The sequence below is a fragment of the Crocodylus siamensis genome, chromosome 4, assembly GCF_052110815.1.
Source record: "Crocodylus siamensis isolate JL-2025a chromosome 4, ASM5211081v1, whole genome shotgun sequence".
NCBI lineage: Eukaryota > Metazoa > Chordata > Crocodylia > Crocodylidae > Crocodylus > Crocodylus siamensis.
This window is the reverse complement of record NC_143398.1, coordinates 243,032,099-243,057,745: the sequence shown is the minus strand read 5'-3', so window position 1 is coordinate 243,057,745 and position 25,647 is coordinate 243,032,099. Positions and strand designations below refer to the sequence as shown.

At 43.5% G+C, this 25,647-nt stretch overlaps 1 protein-coding gene across 1 annotated transcript in view; it reads right to left on the bottom strand.

Moving 5' to 3' along the window:
• CNTNAP5 (contactin associated protein family member 5) overlaps positions 1–25,647 on the bottom strand; it is a 465,902-nt gene that overhangs the window by 342,307 nt on the left and 97,948 nt on the right. Inside the window, exon 2 of the mRNA XM_090046063.1 lies at positions 4,164–4,274. Within this exon, the coding sequence (XP_089902189.1) occupies positions 4,164–4,274 (111 nt within the window). The remainder of the gene's footprint in view (positions 1–4,163; positions 4,275–25,647) is intronic.

The window sequence follows — 25,647 nt, the reverse complement described above, 5'->3', positions numbered from 1 at the left end:
CCACGTTGTATTTAATCAGAATCCAGTTGACCTCTTTAGGAGATCCAGAGTAGTTGTAGCAGCATTTTCACCTAGTCCTTCAGTGGGTTATGCCCAAATGTTTTCAGCCATATTCACTCCAAGTTGCAGTCCCTAGAATAACAGACAATGAGGGTGGGAAGAGACCTCAAGAGGTCACATCTAGTCCAACCCCCTGCTCCAAGCAGGACCAGCTCCAACTACATCATTATCAACTACAGTTTTGCAAATCTCTAACAACCATCTTTCACTGAATATTCAGCAGCCTTTAGTTTATTGTTCTGGCTAACAGTATTCATACAACTGTTAAAAAATTTCTGCTGGTGAAGGCGGGTTTTGCTTTATTAGTTTGTCATCAACTGTTGCGTCCCTGTTTGTACTAAAATAAATACAGCCAACAAGCTGCTACTATATGCCCACATCTAGCAAGGTGCAGTTCTTTCCTGGTATTTTCAAGTGTGTGTACACGGTTCTTTTTATAGAACTGCAAAAGCATTCGAATTTCATTTAATCCTTTATTACAGGGGTGTTTCACCAAAAAAAAAGAAGAAGATATTTTAGGGTGAATTCAACTTATTCAAAGCTCCAGGAAATGTTGGCACGTATTGCTCTTCACACACAAACTTCAGTAATCACTGCTGCAAAGACAACTTTCACCAGAAGTTACCACCCAAGGTAGCTCAGATGTCAGAAGAAAGAGCTCTCCCTCTTCTGTATCAGGAACCAGGTTGGCTGCTGATGTTAAGTCGGCACCAGTTATGATGGAGGCAAACCAGTTTACCCCAGGGGAAGCTCTATCCCAGTATTTGGAGCTCATACCATTATACCTAATGGTGAGTGCTATTTTTGTAATGGCATCCAGCAGTTTTGTGCACCAGTGGGACAAGTTACCCCACCTACCACTCCACCAAAGGTTTTTAATCATAGAATGAGAATTTTGTTCAGTCTCTTTGCCAGATTTTGGCCTTGAATTTACACAACTTCAATTCCATGGAAATCAATGAAATAGCATATATGTACTCAGGGACAGAAACGGGTCTCTACAGTCCTGCTCAGGAGCAATTCACGTCCATACATTGCTCAAGGCCTAACTCTCAAGTCTTACTGAGGCTTTGATGAAGTTCTGCTTGGCATCAAACACCTTTTCAACTGAATAGCCAATTCCACATGTTTTCCGTCTTGCCATCACCAAGAGTCAAGCCAACAGGAAGTGTAGCTCTGGTGATGCTAGGCTATAGTACATACTACTCTAATGAGCATTCAACATATATTTTAAAACACAGGCATATTTCTTGCCTTAAACATTGTCTGCTCATGTTAGCTTCTTTTAAAGACAGTTAAAATGGTCATGCGTGGTCATGCTTGGAGATAGGCTACAGATACAGGAAGACATGGACAGGCTAGCAAGTTGGGTGAATTGTAACCTATAAAGTTCGATGTTGAGAAATGTAAAGTGCTCCACCTCAGCAACCCCCAACACACCTACAGGCTTGGCGGCACCAAACTGGCTAGCACCGTGAATGAAAGGGACCTGGGGGTAATAACAGACCACGGTATGAAAATGAGCTGGCAGTGCGATGCTGTGGCCAGCGGGGCAAACAATACCCCGCCGTGCATCAATTGATGCTTCTCCAGCAAAACCAAGAAAGTGATTCTTCCGCTCTACTCAGCACTGGTGAGACTGCAGCTGGGGGACTACGTCCAGTCCTGGGCGCTGCACTTCAACAAGGACATGGACAAGTTTGAGATAAGTCCAAAGAAGAGCCACCTGTACGATCAGAGTCTTGCATGGCAAGCCACACGAGGAAAGGCCAAGGGATCTGGGACTCTTCTTCCTGAGAAAAAGCAGGCTGAGATGGGAATCTGATAGCAGCCTACTGCTACACTAGGGGAGCACATCAAGGGCTCGGTGAGCAACTGTTCACCAGGACACCTGAAGGGAAAACTAGGAGTAATGGCCACAGACTCCTGGAAGATCAATTCAGGTTCGACGTTAGGAAAAACTTCTTCACGGTTAGTGCCCAGACTGTAAAATAAGCTCCCTCCAGAGGTGGTGCAATCACCTGCCCTGGAAATCTTCAAGAGGAGACTGCATGGTCACCTTGCTGGAGTCTCCTGACCCCCAGTTGTTTCCTGCCTGGTGCAGGGGGCTGGACCCGATGATCTTCTGAAGTCTCTTCTGGCCCCTTACAATCTATGAAAATAACTTTAAAATCTCAGCTCTGGCACGGCTGCAAAAATCAGAACAGTTTACAGCTAAGTGACCAGCAAGCCTGACCCTATTGTCCTCTTGCACCAGGGCAGCGGTTCACTACTTCACTGCGTTACATGGACCTGCTCATTGCCCAGTGCTCCTGGAAATAGCTATTTACTCTGGCTAGAGAGTGGGAAAGGGAAGTGGAGCCTCCCACATCACAATGCCTTTCACCCTACCCCCAACCAGGCTTGCTTTCATCCCTAAAAAAAAAAGTCAGGCAACTAGGCTTTGCTCTCCCCACTCCTTCCAGAGTCTGGATCTGGAAAGAACACAGTAAGAAAGATGAAGGGGACCTCTTAACTCTTGTAAGAGTGGCCAAGCAAAGATAGTGACAATTTAGCTCTGGATTAAAGTAACAGTAGTAGTGGGTCATGAATAACTGAGGTAATAAATTACTTGACACTCGAGTCAGCCAATTGTTTTTTGGCAGAGTTCATTTTTCAACTGTCCATGGGTTGGGTGATTGCCATGCCGGTTCCTTTTCAGGCTGCTCAGTGAAAGACTCTGACTCAAAGTCGAAAGGCGAGATATTCTACTTCCATCTAACACCTCTCCGATTTCCAAAGAGCGCTCGACACTGCAAAAATGCTTCTTGCAAAGAATCCAGCGAATCTGAAGAGCACTCTTTCAAGTTAAACTGAATGCAGCCAGCTAATTATCTGGCTAGAAGTGAGAAATCTCAGGCTCAACATTTTGAATGACAAAAAGAAACGGAGCTGTGATTTTTTCTCCCCTCCCTCTTTTTTACTTTCTTCTGGCCCTGACGAAAATAAAACACATTTACTTTCATTGACAAAAAAACCTGTTCTGTTCTAAGATTAAGTCCCCCAAAATTAGAACCCAAAACACATCAATGCTCTTCCTTCTCTCCATGGGCAGTTGTGTTGCAGTAGCCCACAACACTAACATAAGACATGGACAACAACAACTCATATTGGAGAATCTATGCCCCACTGCTGCCCTTCAGCCTAGAAGCACAGAAAATGAGGGTTGGAAGGGACCTCAGGAGGTCACATCTAGTCCAAGCCCCTGCTCAAAGCAGGACCAGCCCCAACTCCATCATCCCGGTCAAGGCTTCGTCTAGCCAGGTCTTCAAAATCTCCAAGGATGGAGACTCCACCACCACTCTGGGGAGCCTGTTCCAGTTCTTCCTAATATCCAACCTCAACTTCCCTTGCTGCAGCTTGAGCCCATTGCTCCTTGTCCTGTCATCTGCCTCCACTGAGAACAGTCCGGCTCCAAGCTCTTGCCAACTCCCCTGCAGGGAGTTGAAGGCTGATATTAAATCCCCCCCTCCCTCTTCTCTTCTCTAGACTAAATAAGCCCCCTCACCATTTTTGCTGCCCTCCACTGGACTCTCTCCAGTTTGTCCACACAAGCATCAGGCTTGTTCCCTATGGACTCCTTGTCCACATCTGAGTCAATCCTTGCTTCCCCTTTCACAAGTCAGAGAGCAGAAGTGAAGTCCTCCCTTGCAAGGAGAAGAGCTGTGAAGTTCTTCTTCTGCACTGAAAAACCTAACAGAGTTTTTTAAACCTAGCACCTTCTGGCTTTCAATTGTCACCTGGGTTCTGGAAGAGCAGAAGTGCTAATGGGCTACTCATTCTGGAGTTGCAGGATTTCCTGTAGAAAGCAAGAGACACCAATATGGTCTACTTGAACTTCCAGTTGGGTGACTGCTATAGGATCAGTGCAAATGCGATGAAATTTCACACTCCTTTCTGCAATAAAGTAATGAGCTGTTTTGAACTGGCACCATCGCCAGTGCATAAAAGGGTGATTTCAGTTAGTCAGGCTCTTGAGTACTCCACAGGCATCTACCAAAACGAATTATTCATTAGCGCTGTAATAAAAAAACTGTCATGGGCATTTCACCCAGCGATCTTACCATCCCTTCTGTTGAGCTTTGCAAAGCTGGGGCTGTGAGCGCTCAGGAACTCTGAGGAGCTGTCAAAAGCTGTCGGAGGTAACGAAGATACTAATGCATCATCACAATTATCTAAAAAACAAGAGAAACAAAAGAGAGCATGAGGGGAGAAATCACGTAAGAAGCAGGAAGAACTTCGCTCTGTTGATTCTGTGAATGTTTTTTTTTTTTTTGAACACAGAAAACAGCAGGATCTTTAATAACCTGATGCTCTCTGTTTAATAACCTGAATCCATGTTGTTAGCAGGACATCGACAAGGGGATTAGAAACGTGTGAACAAGCAGTCACTTCAGTTTGACAAATATTAAAAGGCAGCAAATTGTCTAAGCTTTATTTCTCCTTATTGGCCTCTATTTCAAGGTCCAGTTAAAGCCAGAACCCAATGGAAGTGGCAGGTACTCAGCACCTATGAAACTACCAGGGCCAGTCCCCTACCGTGGGCAAAAAAGGGCATTTTGAGATAGGGTTCCTTCCATGTCAACCTTGCTGTGGATGACAACTGGCTAGTAAGGGACACATTACTGCTGGCTGATGAAGGGCACAATAGCCATGATAAACCCTGCCAACAGGCTCCCCAGCACTATCAATCCAGGGTGATGTATTGAATAGTGTGAAGGCGACTCCTTTGTGTTTTGCTCAGATATCAGACCGAACGCAAATACTTCTCAAAACAAGGCCTTTTTCTTTGGAAAGGCAACCAGAATACTCCCAACATAGCTCATGAAATGCAGGAAGTCTCCTAGCAGGGCTACCAGGACACCGTATCATCCCTTCCAGTCTTTGGCCCAATACACAGAGGACGACACTGGGTTTCCCTTTTAGCAAGATGCATTTCCAAGATGTGTGCACCTTCAGGAAAATTAAGTAACACAGCTCCCTACCTCCATGCAAGTCAGAAGACTAACACAGCACAATAATGGGACTTAGACGTGGGGACAAAAACATCTTGCACTGAAAAGAGAATCCTATGCCATAAAACAGAGTGAAGGATCACACCTTCAGCGTGATAACACTAAATTTATGAGCCCCTAATGTTCAAATAAGGGTTAAATTAGATGAAGCAAGCTTTCTCTATCACTTCTGTCACACATAAATCTAAGGATACAGTGAAGGCTTCCATTAGGAGCATAAAACCATTCATTTTTAATTGAATCACTCAGGAAGGAATCTAATTACTAGAGAAGTTGTGCAGGTTAGCAAGATCTCACACTCCATAAGGGTCCTACATCCCTAGAATAAATATATGAGTTCGCAAGAAAAAAAGAAACAAAACAGTGCATTAATGATGCTTTAACGTTACGAGAGCCATGGATGAATTAACAGTATGTTACAGTAATGTTAACTCAGCCATACTATAAGTTTAGCATTGATTCAAACACAACTGAGATCTATGAAGTGCTGGACTGCGTGTGTACTGAGCTGTTGGTCCATTCCTGGGACACAACATTGTCCCCTCCGGGTCGTTCAGCTGTTGCTGTGCTCAGAGCTCCTCTTGATTTCTCTGAACTTCTGGGGGGGAGTCTGATGGGTGATTGCCTCTTCAGGCAGTCAAGTTATTTGCTATCACCAGCATTACTTCATAAAATGGGGTATAGAGCTCTTCTCTAGTTTCGCCCACTCCCTAATTTGTAGCTAAGGACCCAAAGAAAAGCAGTCCCCAATTCACGCCAAAACAAGGACTTTATGCCCCACAGACCGACAACATAAAATAGACTAAATCCCACGCACATGCATACAACAAACAGATATAACTCCAAGCTATCCCGCTTTCAGTATTAAGTAGGCTCAGATACAAACCTAAACACTAGAGCTCTGTGGACATAAAAAAAAAAAAATTAAAACATCAAGTAAATGCAGACTATTGCATTTAAAATGGAGAGACGTGTCTGTGTGTTTCATTTAAATTATTAACATATGTACTGACTGGGCATGTCTACATGTTCATTAATGTGCTTTTGCTAATGTACATGAAATTTGGTACCTCCATTGCAAGGTACTAGAAAAAGGCGCATTAATCTATTTTAATGTTCATTAGCAAAAGCACACTGTTTCTGTGATGCTTTAATGCACATGAAAATAGGTTAATGTGCATTAAAGTGCATGTGTAGAAGTGTGTCACCTAAACAGCAGGTGAGGTAACTTGTTGGTAACAAGTAGATACAGTGTTGAATTCTGCTCTTAGAGCACTGTAAATCAGGAATAACTTCAGAAATAACTCCATAATACCAGCATAATGGGTCACAGAATTTGGCCTAAAGCTTGTAAGAGAGATTGTAGCTTCCAAAAGAATAGTCATTTTTTCCCTAGCAGGCAAGATTTATATTCTCATAGCCTCTCATCTCAGAGGAAAGCCACTCTTTTATACTAGAAACCAATAGTAGGTTGTGGTTGTTACTTTTTTCCTGTAAGGCTTGAAACAGATATCATCCTTAAAATGGGATCAGCTACACCAGGATGTGTCCTGGCACAACTGATTTGCTTCACCGAGCCACACAAACATTGCCTGTTGTCCCACAAGTTCAGGCCCCTGCCACCCCTGGTGCTTCAGGGGCCCAATCCTGTGAGGCACCTGCAAACGGGAGAACTGACTCAGAGCTCACTGGTACGGTACATGCCAGGGAGCCCCTTTGACAGCAGAGAACCTGGGCAGGCATTTCCAGGGCTTCAGGGGCCCAATCCTGCATGCCTTGAGAAATCTCACAATGACTGGGAAGAGTGAGCATGTACGGGCTGCCCATAAGCCAACAGCTGCCCTCTGCAAAAGGGTGGCACAACAATCTGTAATATCTATTGTCCTGGCCACACTTTGGGGCACAGGTGGCATGACAAGGGACGTGAACACCTGCTTGCCCGGGCTTTGTGACCCTTATAAAGTATTTAGTGGCAAAACGGTTTCTGACCTAAGAGGATTAAAGGAGGAAGAGGAAGCAGGGGTGCATTCTTCGAGTAGAGATTAAAAGGGGTGATGCTGGTGTTACCGTCTGCCTCCATTGCACACTATAGGAATGAACTCCATATACTGCTCTCTGCTCCTGTTGCAGACCCGGCTTCCAGTAGCTCAAGTGAAAATGGCAGGATCCTGAAATCACCCTTACCGTTTACTCAGAACTGCTTGAAATGAGCAGTGAAAGTAATGAGGGCATGCTCAAGTCAAAAGTCCAGGTATTTGCTATAGACAACCAAGCCTGATCCTAATTTCACCATCACAGGTGTCAGAACCTCACTTCAGGATTGGCAATCAGGATCTCTCTGCTTTACCAGATACGGCTGCCCCTCTTCCCTGCCCCCAGTTCAACACTCAGTCTGGGGTGCCTTGCTTCAATTAGACGACTTTGCAAAGTACATCCATGACCACTCAACAGCAGGTGCTCATGCTGTTGTTCCACGGGTAATGATGTGATGTGGCCTAGTTCACAGAGCACTGGACTGGGACTCAGGAGAACTGGGGGTTTCCAACTCTTTGAGTCTAATAAAAGATGTTGGATTTACCCAAAGAAACTTGTCTGCCTGGGTTCTATTTGTGCCACTAGTTTGGCAGGTTACCTTGGGCCAGTCTCTCTCTCCATCTCCCTTCTCCTATACAAATATTGAGGATAAAATGATGCTGAACTCCTAAGGTACGTTGAGATACAAGGGTGAACGAGGCTATGTGAAAGCTTGATGCATCATTCAACCCTGTTTGCAATCAAAACAATTCCGATAAGTATTCTGTATCTCATATGCACAATATACATACAACCACCTTCCCACCCACCCCTGGTTTTTAAACATAACATTAATTAGCCAAAAGATTAAAATTATGTTGAGCAAAAGTTGAGTGAACATTGTAAATGTGCAAATATGAATATTAATTTGGAGCCATAAGAAAACTTTGTTAGATGCCCTAAAATATACAATCCTATAACTACACGGTTAATTTGTTAAAGCAAGGGAAAAAAATCCTGGTGAAAAGGGGAAAGTAGCAATTTAAAAACTGATACAATAGCATATATCATAAAATGGCAAAATCAATAGCCATCAAAATAAAAAGGCAGCTAGGCAATGCAGATAATTGATAAGAGCTGATAAAGGTCTCCATGAAACACCTAGACCAAGAGGGTTAAGGGTAATAAAAGAGAAAGTATTTCACAAACACACAATATCCTAACAATGGTATAGATTTAAACACTGAATTAGAAGGGGTAGTAAAACTGGCAATTACAGTGGAAGACATGAAATATTTCTGTTACATAGCCTGAAAGCAGCCAAATAATGCAATCATATCTTAAAGTGATAAGGAAACTCCTTCTATTCAACCAGAACTAGGGGGGAGGCTGGTGGCGGTGTTAAGGCAGCCATAATTACATTTTAACTCAGTGGAGTTTGATAACCTGCAAACAAGTGCATTTAAATAATTGGCCAAGGAAATGTCTGAATCACTAATGTAGATTTTAAACATATCTTGGAGCACCAGAGAAGCTCCAGAGAACAAGAGAAAAGCTAAAACTGGGGCAACATTTTAAAATGGTAAGCAGAACAAGTTATTTCATGTAGGTCAGCAACCCTGGATCTGATCCCACGCACACTCAATAAAGACTTGAAGATAATAGCATAATTAATACCACTCAACAAGGCTTTATCGAGAACAGATCTCAAGGGGGGGAAATCCAGCAAATCATGCTTCAGATATTTTTATCAATCAAATATATTTAGAATCCTATAATGCACTTTACTTCGTCCTATATGAAATTTGGATAGCATTGGCCATATATGAAAAATCAGTATACTTTCCACAAGTATTTCCAGAAGAAAGAGACATAAGAGCCAGTGGTTGTAAGATATAGTTAGCTACATTCAGACTAGACCCAAGTCACAGAGTTTTAAGGGCGAGGTAATTAAACCCTGGAACATTTTACCAAGGGACACATGGATTCGCCTGCACTTTGGAGTCTTTAAAGCAAGACTGAACATCTTTCCAAAAGATATGCTATGGCTCAAATATAAATTACGGATCTGATGCAGAAATTCTCTGTGAGGTACAGCTTACATTATACATAAAAAGTCAGATTAATTGATCATAATAGCTCCTTCCGGATTAAAAATAAAATCTATGAATTAGAATGAGACTGTTAAATTCACTGGCTCAAACAGAGACCTCAAAATGTAACTATGTTAGGCCAGTGCATTATTTGTCTGTGTTTTCCAAAGCCAAGTGCCCTCCTTCATAAAGGTTCACTAACAAGCAGAACTGTCACTAAACTTAACACCTACCTACTTACCTTGCTATCAGCTTTATTAAATTAAATCCACCAGACAGAAGTTCAGGTCTGACTAAGTTTCTCCTTGGGGTCATCCCTCACAATTACTCAGCCATGCTGCCTTTAAAGACAACCTGCCCTTATGCCTCCAAGAAGATTACCTGCGAATGGTACCTCTCTACCTCAGTAACTCAGCAGAGCACACTTGCCTCTTTCTAGAGGGTCAACACCTGCAAAAGTGGAAGGTGCTGTGACATTATGTTGGCTAATAATATTTCAGGATTAAAATGTGTTTGCTTCAGTTTTTTCTGGCCAGCTTGTACATGGGGAAAGACAGGGTTTAACTGTATCTTCAGGCAGACCTTTGGGAACCTGGTGGCCTGCTCTACCAGTCAGGAATGGGCCATCAAGTGAGCAATGAACCAGTTTTCATAGCACCACACTATTTTAGCCTCAGCAGAACTAATTGCTTTTGCGGCATGTGACTTCAGGTGTCCTACATCCCTTCAAGGATGTAAAGTCTCTCTTCAGGGCTAAGTATAGATAGTCAAAAATCCTGAGCCTGAATTGATTCAATCTTCACAGGTTAGTCTAAACTGCATAAGTTGAACCAATAAGCAAGTGAGCACACATTCACCTTTGATTCTGGAAATGCAGCCACAGGCCTGCAGTGGCCCAGGCCAGGGCCAAGGGACATTAGAGCATGCCTCCCTGCTTGGCTGCAGCAGACAGCTTGGGCCAAGGCTAACCCACCCGCCCTGCGAGGGGAGTGGGGGAGTTGTGGGGGAGGTACAAAGCATCCTGGGATGCTGACGGTCTGTAAAATAAACTTGAATCTGGAGGGGATCTGGGACAGAGGTTCAAGAAACTGATCTAACTTAAATCAGTGAAGTCTGATACTACATCCATCCAGGTTTATTCTAAACCAGTTTTGGCCATTTTGAAAGCAGTTAATATGCGCTCAACTTCTGTTGTGTTACAGATTTGAATTCCTCTCCTATCATTTATACCAGTTTGTGTGTAATTTCTGTTGCTAGCCCAGGAGTTAAGTTAGAAGGTAGTTCAACAAGTGGCCTATAGATAACCTGGGGTCACAGCCAAAAGACTGGGTCTCAGGGCATTTATAGACATGCTATGGGAGATGAGAGGAGGCACTTTAATAACCCCGACTCTCACATGTATGAGCGTCCACATGCTGAAAAATGGCGATGGGGGTACTTTAACTAAAGCTCATTCAACAAACATTAAGTAAAGCACCCCGCCACCATTCTCCAGCACAGAGATGCTGATACATATGACGCTGGAGTCTGCTGAAGCACAGTAATTAGCATGCTCCACCAGACTCAATTAATCAAGTCTGGTCCAATGAGCTATAATTACAGTGAATTGGAGCATCCTCCCTGCATGTGTATAGGAGCCCTCAGAGTCCAAGAAGCCAAGATTCATCCACTCTAGGAGCTACACCTTGGCCAGCTTCACGTGATATTCCAGGAGAGTAGAAAATGGTCAACTCCATGCAAGTGCTACCCTAAAGGATACTGTGACAAGATTTTCCAAGACAAGCAGTACTGCAGACTTCTACAGGATAGGCCTCCTTTAGAAACAACACCTGGTTCTACAGATTTTTATGCATTTACCAAAATTACTGTTTTTTTACTCCTATTAATTCTTCAGAGCCAACACAGCAAAGACAAAGATGGATTGCACTTTTTGCTTTATCAAGGGACTTGTTACTAAATGCTATCAAGTAGTTGCCCATCCAAACCCAGCAGTAGCAACAGAGCTGCCAAAAATGTCACTAACAGATTTGGCAGTGTCACAAGACCTTTATTACCAATGAAGCTCTGAGGGGTTCAGAACCTGACCTTGATTTGCATGATTAGCAGATAGAAGAAAAGGGGAAAAATATCTTTCAGTTGCAATTCAAAATCAAGATCATCTAAATTTAGAATCTACTGAAGGACAGGAAATGAAGAGACTCATTTCTTTCTCTTTTTTTAAATGCACTGTATAATTACATTTTTAAATCTGCTCGAAGCCCAAAAGCTGCGTAAGTAGGAATTTTCTGGTACCTTTCATTTGTCATGAACTTCAGGGAGTAACTCTGAAAAATACCTCTGGCTAGGGCAGGGTGAAAATATGGTTGACAAGAGCTCATGGTAATGTTCTCAATAGTTTACACTATCTGTGTAGACTTAAGAACCTGGCCCCTCATAAATATGCAAATTATATCACACTTACATGTACTGGCTTTCTGTAACAGGAGATATTCAAGTCATTATTATCCATCTTATCCAGCATAATTGGAAAAGAGAGGTTGAATGGAATTCAATGTGGGAGCAAAAACGGGAGTGGTAGCCCAATAGGTGAAGTACTTCCCTTGCCTATTTAAATGACCGTTGGGGTTATAATGGCCACACAGATCCCAACCCTCTCCCTCCACACTTCATAAGCTATTCTCTATTGGCAAGCCTATTCACAAGCCTATTCTCTATTGGCACATTTTGAATTGAACGCTGCATGGCGGCAGGTGTATTCACAGCCCCTTTGCAGTGTCCCCAGAGCTATGGTGCCCCAGCCCTTCCAGTAGCTCCCAAATTATGCCGTAGCCTAAAGAGGTGTGAGTATTTAACAGTGCTTTGAGTGTGAAACCCTAGGCACTGTTAGCTGCTCTGCCCCAGTAAAGACTCTGGCACATTCCTCCATAGGCATCAGACACCCCAAATAGCAACCATTATCACAACTACCATGCCAGCTTCCTCACTTTATAGCTGTTCAGCAGATTCACCACATTTGCCCGTCATCGTCATAGTGTTCATCTCTTCAATATTTAGCAGTATGGGCCCATCCACTATTAGCTTCGGACATAACAGAAGGCAAACGTGTCGGTGCATCGAGCAACCCCTTTCTAACGCAACCGTTCTTGATCTGGAGGCACGACACTAGGTTTATGTTTCTACTCCCCTCATCTCTCTCTGGAGTCACTCTCATCTGTGATCCAGCTATGGCAATGGAAGCCCCATTACCATATTAAGTCCCAGACTCTCTTTTAGATTTTCCCCAATGAGAAATTAAAAGCTTGAATGGGAGCTTCCCTGACCTAACTGAATCTCAAAGCTGAGGCTTTGGCCCCTTTATTAATAAAGTTACCATGAATAATGGTAATATTTGATAATAATGATAACCATTATTAATCAGTTACCATTAATAAATGATAATACCCAGTTTTGTTCAGCGGCAGATGTCAGCACACTCAATGAAAAGGGTCAAGTATTGCTCCCATGGTACAGAGGGGGCATTGGAGTGACTATGCAAATCGCTCAAGGCCACTAAGTAACCCAGTGTCAGGGCTAGAAGTAAAATTCACATTTGTTGAACCTCACGCATTGCTCCATCCACTCCAGGCCATACTCTGCCTTGCCCACTGCGGGGAGGGGAGGGAGTAAGGGAGGTTCCTCTCACAGCAGTTCTGGCAGTAGGTTTTTCCAGACCTACTGTTCTTTATTTCTGCAGCTGCCAGACTCTGTTGTTTAAAGGAACTGTTCCCCTAAGCAATCAGGTCTCTCTACCACGATCTTAGACCACTGTGCACCACTGGTCAGGCCCCAGCATGACTGCACCGTGCGCCATCAGCCCACTACAAGCTCAGTACTCACCAGAGCCTTGAGCCTGCTCAAGGCAATTATATCCCTCTGGGGCACTCTCCAAACCTCCCCTTTCAGCCTCATCCCAAACCTCTGATACAAACAGCAATATAAACATAAGCCCCTCGGTTATAACATAATAATAACCATGGCAACAGCCCTCTGCCACTTGAAGAAGGCAAATTTACCCATAGTACAGTGTGCCCCCCATGCAGGGGACCTTGTGAGCTCTGGCAGCCTTGCTACTCTTGCAGGGAGCAAAGCAGAGAGTCACGCACCCCTGAGTCTCCCTCCTGGGCAGGAGCTCCTTCCCCTGGCATCTGCCAGGGAGAGACTCCCTTGCCAACCCCAGCCTTGGGCTTATATGCTCACCGGGCCCTGGTCAGCTGACCGTTTACAATTGTCTACTGACTGCCTGTCTTCCCTGTTGCCCTGGCAAACTGGCAGCTGCTGGGCCCTGCCTGCCCTGCCATGCTCCCTGGCTGCGCTGCCTTTATCTTAAAGTAACAGAGAGTTTGCGGGTCTCTGTTACATCTTGGTATACTTAACAAGAAGGAAGAAGAGGAAGCCCTTAAATGAATCACATTGAACCTGCCCACTGAAGGTAATGGATTTATTTAGCAGAACAGGATCCCCCATTGTACTTGTGAATACACTTTAGGTATATGCTTCCTATTGCATAACGAGAACATACAGGTGTAGACCTGATGGTGATATGACAGGTCAGAGTTTCAAAAAAGTGTCCCCCCTGCGTGCTTGATTTGAGAGTCTTTGAAAACCTGGCCCACTGTGCACAGCACTGACAGGCTGCTAACATCTTTAGAGCTAGTTTTTGGGGGGGGGGGTTTGTTTTTGTTTTTTAACAGTAATTACTGCCTAACAAGACATGGAAGTATTCTCTTCCAAAATATGAGTTTAAGGTCTTCATTTTCTAGTTCTTCTTTTCACATTTCTTAGTGAAGATTTTCAAAAACCAGCTGTCCAAAATTTTCAAAATGAAAGCCAAACAAAAACAAAACCAGTTTAATCGATTAATTTTTTAATAGAACATCCCGAACTGAAAAATATTCTCCACAAGTTTTCATTTTGACCCAAAAGGCATTTAAACAAACAAACATGTTCAAAGAAATCATGAAGGTGGGAGGCTGTGACTTGGCTAATTCTCCTATTTTTTTTTTTTTAAATCCCAGCTGGTATTAGCCAAAAGTGGAAGTCCTGGCATAAGACGTGTAAAAGACCCAGAGCACCATTTACAACCTTAATTCAGATCTTAATCAAAACTTTAGTGATGCAGTTGCTGTATCAGCATCTATTGGACCTTCAAAAAAAGTCACTAAGGGAGAAACTGGCCCATATTTTAGACAGGCAGGATTCATAGATCTTCAAAGAATGCAGAACCTCAGAAGCATAGCTGGTTACGTACTTCCAGGGGATATGCTTTAAGGCTGTGCGCTGCTTCGTTTCGACTTCCATTTTGAAACCACTGCTCTGTTTTGTCTCATCGAAACTGTTTCACTGTTTTGACACTGTTTCGATGTTTTGCCCACAGGCTATAATGGGGAAGCATGAAACTGCCTATAACTTTGTCAGTTCTTGCCTGATTTGGAAGGACCTTGCAGGGAAGTTAGCTGCTTCTGAGGCCATGAAGCCTGCCAAGTTTCAAGGAGATAGATGCAGGGGTTTCTGGGAAACTGCACCTCAGGCTGCTGATGGGCAAAACTTGTGACATGGGTGACAGAAAGCAGGCCAGTTCAAACAATGCTGCCTTCTATGCTGTTTTTCCATCCCTCCCCAAGAGCAATGGGATTGGAAGGGACCTCGGGGAAGGACCACAGTCACTGACCAGCTATACAGTCAATATGAGAGAAGTCCTTCCTCCCTGCCCCCTCCTTACTTTGTTTCCCTGCAAGCAAGCCCCGCTTGAGTTTTGAAACATTTCAAAGCCCTTTGTTTCATTTCAATTTCACTGTTTTGAGCTCGAAATGAGTTGAGCTGCAACAGTGAGCTGCAGTGTTGAGATGCAACAGCCAGCAAAATTTTGCATAGCCCTAATATATTTGACTCCAGATCCCAACGTGAAAGTTTCAGCCCAATAGGGTTAACATGCATGAACCAGGTGTTACACTGCAGGTATCAGTGTTGGGTGGCATTGGATGGTCATGCTAAAACTTTTCTACACAAGGGATAATTGCATTAGTTAAGGTCCCGCACTTTTGTCTGTGCACTCAATTGTTTTTTAGGGCCTTGTCACATCTTGTGCCAATGGCCAGCTCCCATTGACCCAGGTGTAAATAGGTTCCTGGTCCCCTTGGTTGTGAGTCAAAAGGTACTGCTACACCTCACCCATATTAAGCCAATAATGTCCTTGGCTTGGGATATGCTTCAAATTTCATCTAGGGGCCATTGAGAAGGCAGAAATACCCACATGGGAAATCTCCATAATAGTTGCCCTGCCAACATAGGACTTCCTGCATAGGCCTAGATGACCTTCCTCTGCCACCAAGGACCTTATCACGCGGCTTGGAAATTATGTACATACTGACTGACTGACTGCCTTTCCTCTATAACTGCAGTAGAGGGACCATGACCAAAGCATTTGAGGATATATTCTCTTATCTTCTCTCTTTCCCTGCTCAGCTATAAAGCAACCCTCTAACAGCAATAAGGTCAGCTGTAATAAGCTAAAAGCAGCCATGCCAGCTCCTTGAGCAATCCAGAGTTCCCAGGGCTCAAGAGTCAAATCTAAAGCCCCCTTTGGTTTCACACATTTTGAGAGGAACAATACAGAACCTGGCCCTTGGTACCTTATACCATCAAGCCCTTCATTCGCAGGATCTTGTTAACATCCTTAAGAGGACATCAGAAATGAAAAATGAAAGCATCGACATAAAAATTTAGAGATCCTTTGATTTTTTTCCAGTTGCCTCTCGGAAATCCTGGCTGGGATTTAAAAGTATCCGACTGAAGTTGGGATTTTGTTGCCAGCATAATTTTATTCATTATTAAAATACCAATAGAGTTACAGATGGTACTGAAGCTAAATTGTGTACATCACTTTGATTGCAGCAGTAAATTGTCTCCATACTGGGATTTGAAGTTGAAAAGATTCACTTGTATTTATAGGTGACATAAATTTCCTTTTAGCATTGCATACTTAATGGCACACTCTGTTTCAAAGACATTAAGCATGTATTTTGTGCAATGCCAACAATAATGCTTAAAAGTGATAATTCATGCTTTTAGTTTCATTTGTTCTCCCCCCCCCAACTATCCGCTACCTATAATTTCACTTTGCTAAGAATGGAAATAAATACCTGGATATTACTCTTTAAATTAACCCTCCACCTCTGCAATACCATCTAAGCAGGCAAAAAAAAAAAAAACAGCTTTCATCATACTCAAGGAATGAGGCTCAAGAAAACAGAAAACACACAAAACTTATGGGAACATCTTGGAAAACAGGGCCTGTTATTTCCTTCACCAGGAACTCCCCACCATAGTGTGCCTCAGTGGATCCATCTCTGTTATTCAACACAGTAAAAAATGAATAAATAAATAAAATAGCTAAGGGATCAGAGGGAAAAAAGTTATATTTTCCAACAATAAAATCCCATCCTTTTTTCCAAAAAGTACCTATCCCGCAGTGACACAGCTGCATACTTAGTCTGTTGGTAAACAGGCACAGCACATTTGTCAAGAGAAAGGCACTGGTGAGTATACCTAATGCCGCGTTCCCTCTTCTCCTTATAAGCACGCAAGTAATTGCCAAGAATTAGCTGGCCATGATGACTTCCTAGAGGACTTTGAATTGCACAAATGTTTCTTGTGTGTTAATGTTTCTATCATATGTGTAACTCAATCAATTAGGTTCACAAAACATCTTCTTTGTGGATCAGCATAATCATGATGTGCAAAATCTGCATCATGTAGTCTAACTATGCAGAAGAGATGACTGAGGGGGGATTTGACAGTAGCTTTGAACTACCTGAAGGGAGGTTGCAAAACGGATGGAGCTGGACCACTCAGTGGGGGCAGATAACAGAACAAGGAGCAATGGGCTCAAGTTGCAGCACGGGAAATTTAGGTTAGATATTAGGAAAACCTCGCTCACTAGGAGGGCGGTAAAGCACTAAACCCGGTTACCTAGAGGTTGTGGAAGCTCCATCCTTGGGGCGTTTTAAGGTCCAGCTAGACAAAGTCTTGGCTGGGATGATCTAGATGGGGATGGTCTTGCTTTGAGCAGGAGGTTGGACTAGATGATATGCCAAGGTCCCTTCCAAAACTAATTTTCTGTGATTTCTATGAAAATGGTCAGACCCCTAAGAATGGTGCCATCTGAGCCCCCTCCCCAAAGAAGTCTCATTTAGAAATTATCTTAGTTTTACTGCAAAAATACTACAGTTGCCAATAAAATATTCATAGAATGGCACATCAGTCAAGTTGAGTGCAGCTACTGAATGATGTATGTTCTTAGAAACTGAAGCTGTTCAGCAGGATCTTGGCCTTGGACTACTCACAAGTTGCAATGAAGAAGCAATGGGTTTTTAAAAGCAAAAAGGGTCAGATGCATGGAAGGTCTACAAGCCCAGAGAAAGTATAGTCTTGTACTTAAGGTACTGGGATGAGTCTTGGGAGGTCTTCATCAGCTCCCAACACTACCAAACTTGTTTTGTGGCCTCAGACAATTAACTTCATCTTGTAAAACAAAAATGATAAACATTCTTTTTGTCCCTTACACCATCAGAAACTCCACCTTAATATCTTTGTACAAGCCTGGCATGATGGGGCCCTGATTTTGTTTAGGATGGTTAGCACTATTCAGGACAAAACACCCGAACCAGCATATGGAAGTCCAAAAAACCGGGATTCATATAATACCTCAGTGCCAACTACTTGTAACCCACCATGGCAACCTGTTGAATCAAAGCAAGATCTGGGTATCGTTAAATTGCTGAAATCACATTAATTAACCTTACAGGGACCAGAAGACCCCTAAATACTAAAAGGAAACTGTTCTCCCTGGCAGCTCCCAAGTTCTGTGGAACAGAAGCTCCACTGGATTGCAGTTGCAACTCAATAAAGTCCTTGTTTGTTCCCAAGTTTATCAAGGGTGCTGCACAAAACTGTCTTAATTTCCTCATGAAAAAAGGTTCTTTTAGGCTTAATAGTCTTTGCAAGCCATGTTTATAAGGCACTGCTGCACTTTTACATCTCTTCTTGGCCTCATCAGTAACCGTATCCAATCTAAGATCAAAACTGAAGCAGCAGATGAAACAGCTGCTATCTCTGAAATTTGCCCTTCTGCCAGAGGGGATGTTTAGAGAGCAGAAAACATAAGGCTCTTTAAATTCATGGATTGGCAGTATATCAGAGGCACCACCTCCCTATAAGAGAATGCACAGGGAATGTGCTTTTATCACCACGGTGCAGTCTTTATTGTGTTGCGAGAAGTGTAGCCTGAGGTGCCCTTTATCACAGCCATGCGTCATCCATAAATTAGTTGTAAACATTTTTCTTTCTTATCTTTTCTATGAAGTGAGTGTATCAGTGTGCATTTCAAGACTAGGAAATTCCCAAAATGGCACCAACACACACATACCACTTGCATAAACCCAATTGATGCTCCATCTTTTGAGACCTGTGAATCTTCTGCTGTTGCACCTTGATAACTGAAAGCTGTGTCCCTTGGACCTCACCTGATGCAGTTCCAAACTCTACAAAGGACAGGCAGAAAATGCAGCCATGGTATACCATCCAGGCACCAAAAGATGTCTACGCTATGTATTCCAACTGAGGAGCAAAGATATCAGTACAGCTGAGTGCCCCAGCAAAATTATCAAGTACTAGGCTGTGTGTTATCTAAGGCTAAGTACAGATAGTTATAAAGCTTGAGGTAGAATAGATTCAATCTGTGCATTTTTCTCCTCTTCTATTGGTGGTTCTTCAAAATAGAAGATGTTAGGAAAGTAACTTCCCATGCCGGTTGCAGGCCCAGTGGTGACCAGTTGCAGAGAGGTGAATCCTGCTGCAATGGTTAAATGTGTGTGGCTGATCGCTACTAGATGAGGGTGGATCTATCCTCCAACTCCTTGATGCTGGCTCCTCGCTGACATTCAAAGAAGGTTACTGTCTTCTTGATTTGGAGCCAGCAGGCATCATGATCTGCAGCCCGTGTTTCCCACAGTTTGTGGTCAATATGCTAAGCAGAAAAGGACCTCTTAAAAAGTCCTTGAAGTGCTTGCATGGAGCCCCGCTGTCACATTTCCCTATCATCAGTTCCCCGTATAACACGGCTTTTGGTAAACCATTTCCTCTAAGCTGCGCAGATTAAACCAATTGACAAACTGAACTCATGTTCAATCTTCACATAGGAAATTTGAGCCCAGTTGTCTTTCCTGCCTAGTGCAGGGGGATTGGACCCGATGATCTTGCAAGGTCCCTTCCAGCTCCTTACAAACTATGAATCTATGAAATGATGCAGAGGCCTGCATTGGTCCAGGCAGAAGATGAGGGGTGCTTGAGCACACCTCCTAGCCTGCCGGCCATTGTCAAGTCCAGCCCAACCCATTGGGGGCCATCCCTAGTTGAGTGCCCAACACTCCCCCAACTCCTTGCTGTTCCCCTGCAGTGGGGGGGGGAGCCCCCATCCAGGTGCCAGCCTCCCTGCACCAGGCATCTGGCCACAGGGGGGTGGGAGCGCCATGCTTCAGAAGAGTTCCCCCAAACTGGGGTCCCCCACCATGGAGACCCCCCACTCCTCTTCCCCCATGTGGCCGGGTGCCTGCTTGGCTCATCCACTATGACAGGAGGGAGGAGGTGAACATTTCCACAAGCCAGGTGCCTGCCCACGCAGCCAGGCATAGGGGAGCCCTTGGCCTCAGGGGGCTTCCTCCAGCCTCAGTGAGTGCCTAACTGGCAAGGCACAGGATGCTCTGTGATGGAGTAGGTTTGGTCTCTTTTTATAGACTTTGAAAGGGACATCCCAAGGATTTTCCCCGCCCCCCATGGGACAGGAAGAGCATTTCCTGCTCAGGGCTGCATGGCAAAATTTCAATAACATGGATGCCTTAGGTCACAACAATGGAGAACCTTGTATTCACGCATTTTAAATCAGAACTTACAAACCTATGTACCAACACCTTCAATCATCTCTGATATGAATAACTTGGTGCCATGGCTGGGAGTAGGTCAGTGGAAAACTTCACCAAAGTTTTTTTTTTTTTGATCATGTAGCAGGTAGTAGTAGCAACATATAGAGCGACAGTACAGCTTTAAATGGAGAACTGGCTTTGCTGGTGGGGGTACCATTGATGATTCCCCCCCTCTGAGTCCTGAATTCTGATCTTTTCCCTACAAGTCCTTTGTGAAAGGACATCTCAGTTCCTTCAGACAGATGATGCAAACACCTCTATAATGAATGTATCAATCTGAAGAGGGAAGGGTAGAACAAGTGATTTCCTGCCCATCTAAATGTACCACCCTTACCACTAAGCAAACATTAGAATTCGCAAAGAAGACGCTGAGTGCTTATGGCATTTTACAGACACGTCCAGGTATTATGTGCAGTCATTTAAAAGCCATCAATGAAGTCTGAGTTATGCTCTGAATTTTCAAATTGATCATGGTCAAACGAGTTCAATTTTCACTTTTCTGGGCTGCTTTGCTCAGCCTCTCAAATCATGGATGAAGCAGATTACAAAAACATAGAGAAATGCAGTGTGCAGCACTCACTAAATATTTTCTATTTGGCAGGAAATCTTTTCAAATCAAACAACATGTAGAAAGACATATTGAAAAGCAATTATAATCTAGACAGAATTTCTGTGCAGCCAGGAAGACTGAGAGACTGTTCAATTTGCAGCCTGTGAGCAAGGTTTAAACAGAGGCGGAAGGAGCCGTAAGTGCCAAAGTCCCATTGCATTTAAATGCAATGTCATTCCAAGGGATGATAAGTAATCATTTCATGTCTCAATGACTTCTAACAAAAATGCCCTAGTTATTACACCCAAAAATCCATTTTTTTAAACCACCTTATGTAATTTAACAGTTTAGATAAGGAGCAGAATCGTCGGTAAAAAAACGTTAGGAATGTTCTTAAAGCTAATGTCACTTTGATGCCACCTTAAGACATAGAAACAAAAGTTGTCCACCAGGCACTCTCAGGGCAGAGTGCTCTTTTTCTGATCTGTCTCTGTCACTTTGCCATCTTTAGAGCTACAAAGAAAAAGTCTCTGAATGGGATGACAAAAAGGCAAAGGAGCTCATGAACACAGATCATTGAACTCATAGAAAATTAGGGTTGGAAGGGACCTCAGCAGGTCACCTAGTCCAACCACCTGTTCAAACTAAGACCATCCTTAAATACTTCATCCCAGACAAGGATTTGTCTAGGGAGACATCGAGCCATTGATTACGATCCTCTGAGTCCAATCACTCAACTAGTAAATACTGAGACGAGATCAAAGTTGATTTAGGGCAAACAATGGGAATATGGTAGGTGCTGGGTTTTGCTCCTAAATAAGCTGTGAAACACAACGTATCATACTCCAGTCTGTTTGTTCTTAACATGACCTTGACCACAAGCAGAGAGCCTGCTCCCCTCATTTGGCCATTAATTCTCACAATACTTGCATTGATACAGTCTATCTTTCAAGGCAAACTTAGGACCCAGCTCTCCAAGCTGCTCCACACCTTCACACTCACCAACTTGAAGTTGGTGTCAACTTGTACCATACTTTGGAAGAAATGTAGAATAGATGGCACTATTTAGGACCCTCTGGAACTAAACATAGGAAGGCAGGGATGGAAAGGAAAAGACCTTCCAAGGTCATGTAGTCCAGCCCTGAATTCAAACCAGGATCCTCCCTACTAAACAGCTCCTAAGCAAGTCTCTGTTTAACCTGCTCTTGAAAATGTCTAGGGATAGACAGTTCCTCTAGGCAGCATTTCTCAAATGCTTGAGGACCCTCATAGTCCAAAAGTCCTCCTTAATTTCAAATCTAACTTTCTTCTTCTGAAGCTTGGGGCCATTGCTCCTAGTTTTGTCCCCTACAGTTATGGAGAAAATCCCACCTCCATCCTCTCTGTAAATTAACCTACAGGGGATTTGAAGAATGTTATCAACTCTCTCCTCAGGTTTCTCTTCTCCAGACTAAACCCTCTCTCTTTTAGCCTTTCCTCATAAGTCTTGCTTCCCAGGTCTCTAATCATTTGTTGTGATCTGCTGAACTGTCTCCAATCTGTCCACATCCTTCTTGAAGCGTGGGGCCCAAAACTGGACACGGTACTCCAGATGAAGCCTCAACAATGCTGAATAGAGTGGAAGAATCACTTCTCTTGCTCTGCACGTGATGCTCTGATTAATACAATATACTTTTGTCCTCTTTTGCAACAAGAGCATGCTATTGGCTCTTATATAGCCTGTGATCCACTGCAACCCCAAGATCCTTCTCTGTAATACTGCAGCCTATCAGCCATTGCCCCAATTTGTATTGATACATCCAATTATTTTGTCCCAAGTGCAGGGCTTTGCATTTGTCCTTGTTGAAGGATAACGTGCTGGAGGCATTAGCACTGCCAGCTTCCCCTACACTGCTCCTTGTGTCACCATCACACCTAATTTGAGATGCAAGCTAGAAAGGAAAGATGGCTTTATGGTGCAGCAGCTCAGCTGGGGAGAGCACTGCTCCCAACACCAGCACTGAGAACAATTCCTATAGGATCTCTGTGCCATGTTCTCCCTCCTACCCCCTGTAAAACTAAGAGAACTCCTGGCCTCCTCTCTTTGAATATGAGGTTTTTTTGAAGTAGGGGCTTTAATTCTAGGTGTGTACATCACTTGTCCCAATTTCAGTTGGGGGATTGCAAGCACCACTGTTTCACAAAAACAGAAAAATCCATGTGCTTCCCTGGGGCTCTAAATGAAACAGCCTGCAAGAAGCTGCAGCAAAACCAAACCACAGTTCATCTTTCCAGGGGAAGAGAACTAGATTCATGTTACAAAAAGAGCATCCACAAGAGATTGTTCAAATAAAAATGCATGCATTCCCTTCATCCACATTTATGGCCCTGCTCTATTTAGTGTCCATGAACGTTTATGAGTGAGCTTTTGTTTGCAGTTCTGACTATAAACATTTTTTTTTTAAATCACTGAAAACCTTGGAAGCAGCATAATGTCTAGCATATCCAAGGCCAATGCATCCATTCCCCATTTGCTACTTACTGTGAGTGGTGCACGAGTTACACTAACACAAACCTGACAAAGCTTTGGAGAGCACTATTTGCTACCACCCACACACAACTAATGGTCCAATCACCAAGCTAACCTGACCATTTCTAACTTCACATGTTCCCTGCCTCAAAACACTTTACATATGATTTTTCAGGGAGGCAAAGCAGCTGTAAGCTCTTTGATTGCAACTGGAGTCAAAAAATGCCAAGAAACAAATCAAGTCTTTGCAATCTAAATAACACATGAGACACACAGAGAGGAAGGTACAGGAGGGATGAAGGTTGCAGCAATAAGATCACAGGTTTTGCTTTGTAACCATCCTGGTAGAAGAAGGTCACATAAAGTTCAATTGCCCTGCAATAAATTTCAAAGTATGGATGACAACAAGGTACCAGAAGATTGCAATGCTCAATACAAGGGCTGTCAAAATGGCAAAGACATGTTTCAAATGGGACTAAATGTAACCATGCATTCCTTAATCTAAAAAGGAGGAAGTGAAAGGTAGAACAGCTGAAAATAAAGGCTGGGGGGGAGGGGGGAAGTACATTAACAATGATGATTAAAATTTAAATTGAAAAAGCAGCAGAAAACGAATAGCTACATTTTCTCCAAACAATCTTGAAAAATGAGGCCATTTTTCAATACAAAAGTATGTGAAAAAATGTCTGCCTAGGCCAGTAATGTGATACAGAAAATGAGTTCAAGGGCTCCATTTTAGCACAGATAATGGAGTCAGATTTATCCAAAGCACTTTTGCAAAGCTGTGGCAGGATCTCTTGCAAATGACTGGTGGGTTTATCCAGTTATCAAAACTGTTCCAAGCACATTTTTTGGCGTGACAAATAGACCATTTCTTACAGGTTTCCTAACTGCTTATCACTTGATATGGACAGATGTGTAACAGGGAGCCAGAGTGCCTGACTAGGGAGTCACCTGGCTGGAAGGGGCAGTGCTCCAGGGCATATAAACCCAGTGCCTGAAGCAAAGCAGGCAATCTGGTCCTGTATGCTGCAGGGAGTGGAGCTTCTGGAAGGAAGAAGGGGTTAGTGAGAGGGAGGGACAGGTATAAAGCTTGGGTCTGTTGATAACCAAAAGAGCCAGAGCCTGTTCCCTGAAAGAGTGAGTCTAGGACAGAGAAGCCAGGCCAGTGCGAATGGGCCTAGGCTTAGCAGTCCACAGCTAAAGGAACCAGTGGACCAGTGCTGAGAGGGCTGAAGTCTAAACAAACTGGTGTGTAGAGCAAAAGTAACATCAGTGAAACATGGGCATGGGTAAAGGGGTGGAAAGAGACCATGACTATAGCTTGCAAGGCAGCTGGTGCCCCGAGGCACTGATGGGGCCAAGCAGGGCTGGACACAGGCATAGGCAAACCGGGTGGCTGCCCGGGACCCAGACAGAAAAGGGGCCCAAAAACGGTAATTTTTATTATTAATATTATTATCTCTGGAAAAAGGGGGCCCAATCCTAAAAGTTCTCCCAGGGCCACTAAGAGTCTAGGTACAGTGCTGGGGCCAAGAGGACCACAGCTTAGCAACCTAGGGGCAAGACTGAGGTTGGCTGGGCATGGGGAAGAACATCTGGTTGAGGAACACAGGCTCACTTAAGGGCGCTGGGAGCAGCCTCCCTGCATACTACAAAAAACAACAAGGCATGGCAGGCGAAGTAAAAAGGAAGAGTACTCTAAGAAGCCAGAGCGGGGCAGGGGCCGTGTGGCTGCCAGGGCACTGTGGCCACCCATGGGGGCTAGACCCTGTCACAAGATCCCATAACCTCTATTGCTCACTGCAAAATGTTTGTGTTTAATGATCATGCTATAGTTGCATCATATATGCTTATTTAAAACATTTAAAATTGCAGTAGGGTAACAGTCTTTAAAGTACCAAGGAAACCCTAAATTGTGTCTATTTTTCAATCTCTTTACAACAATTTCTGATCCTATATGGTTTACCTCTGGTCCTTATCCTATTTCAAAACATGACCTCCCACAGGATTTAGCTCCTTGGCTAAACAATTAATAAAGCTTGGTTCAACTCATTAATAGCTTAGTTCATGCTCCTCTAAGTCTCTGGAGGTAAATATGAACTGGTGTTTATTTTGAGCCCTTTGAAATGTGAATCATTTCTGCAAACTCCCTCAGCCCTGAAACCAAAATCTAATTACCTGCAAATGTTTGCACATAGAAGTATACCATTCAGACATACTCCCCTACTTGGCAAGCCTTTTAAAGATCAAAGAGTTGCCTCTAGCCTTGAGGCTTGTCACTTGAAAATGTGCATTAACATTTAATGGAGTCCCAGGGTCTGAAACCCTGCATATCCTTTTGAATATATAC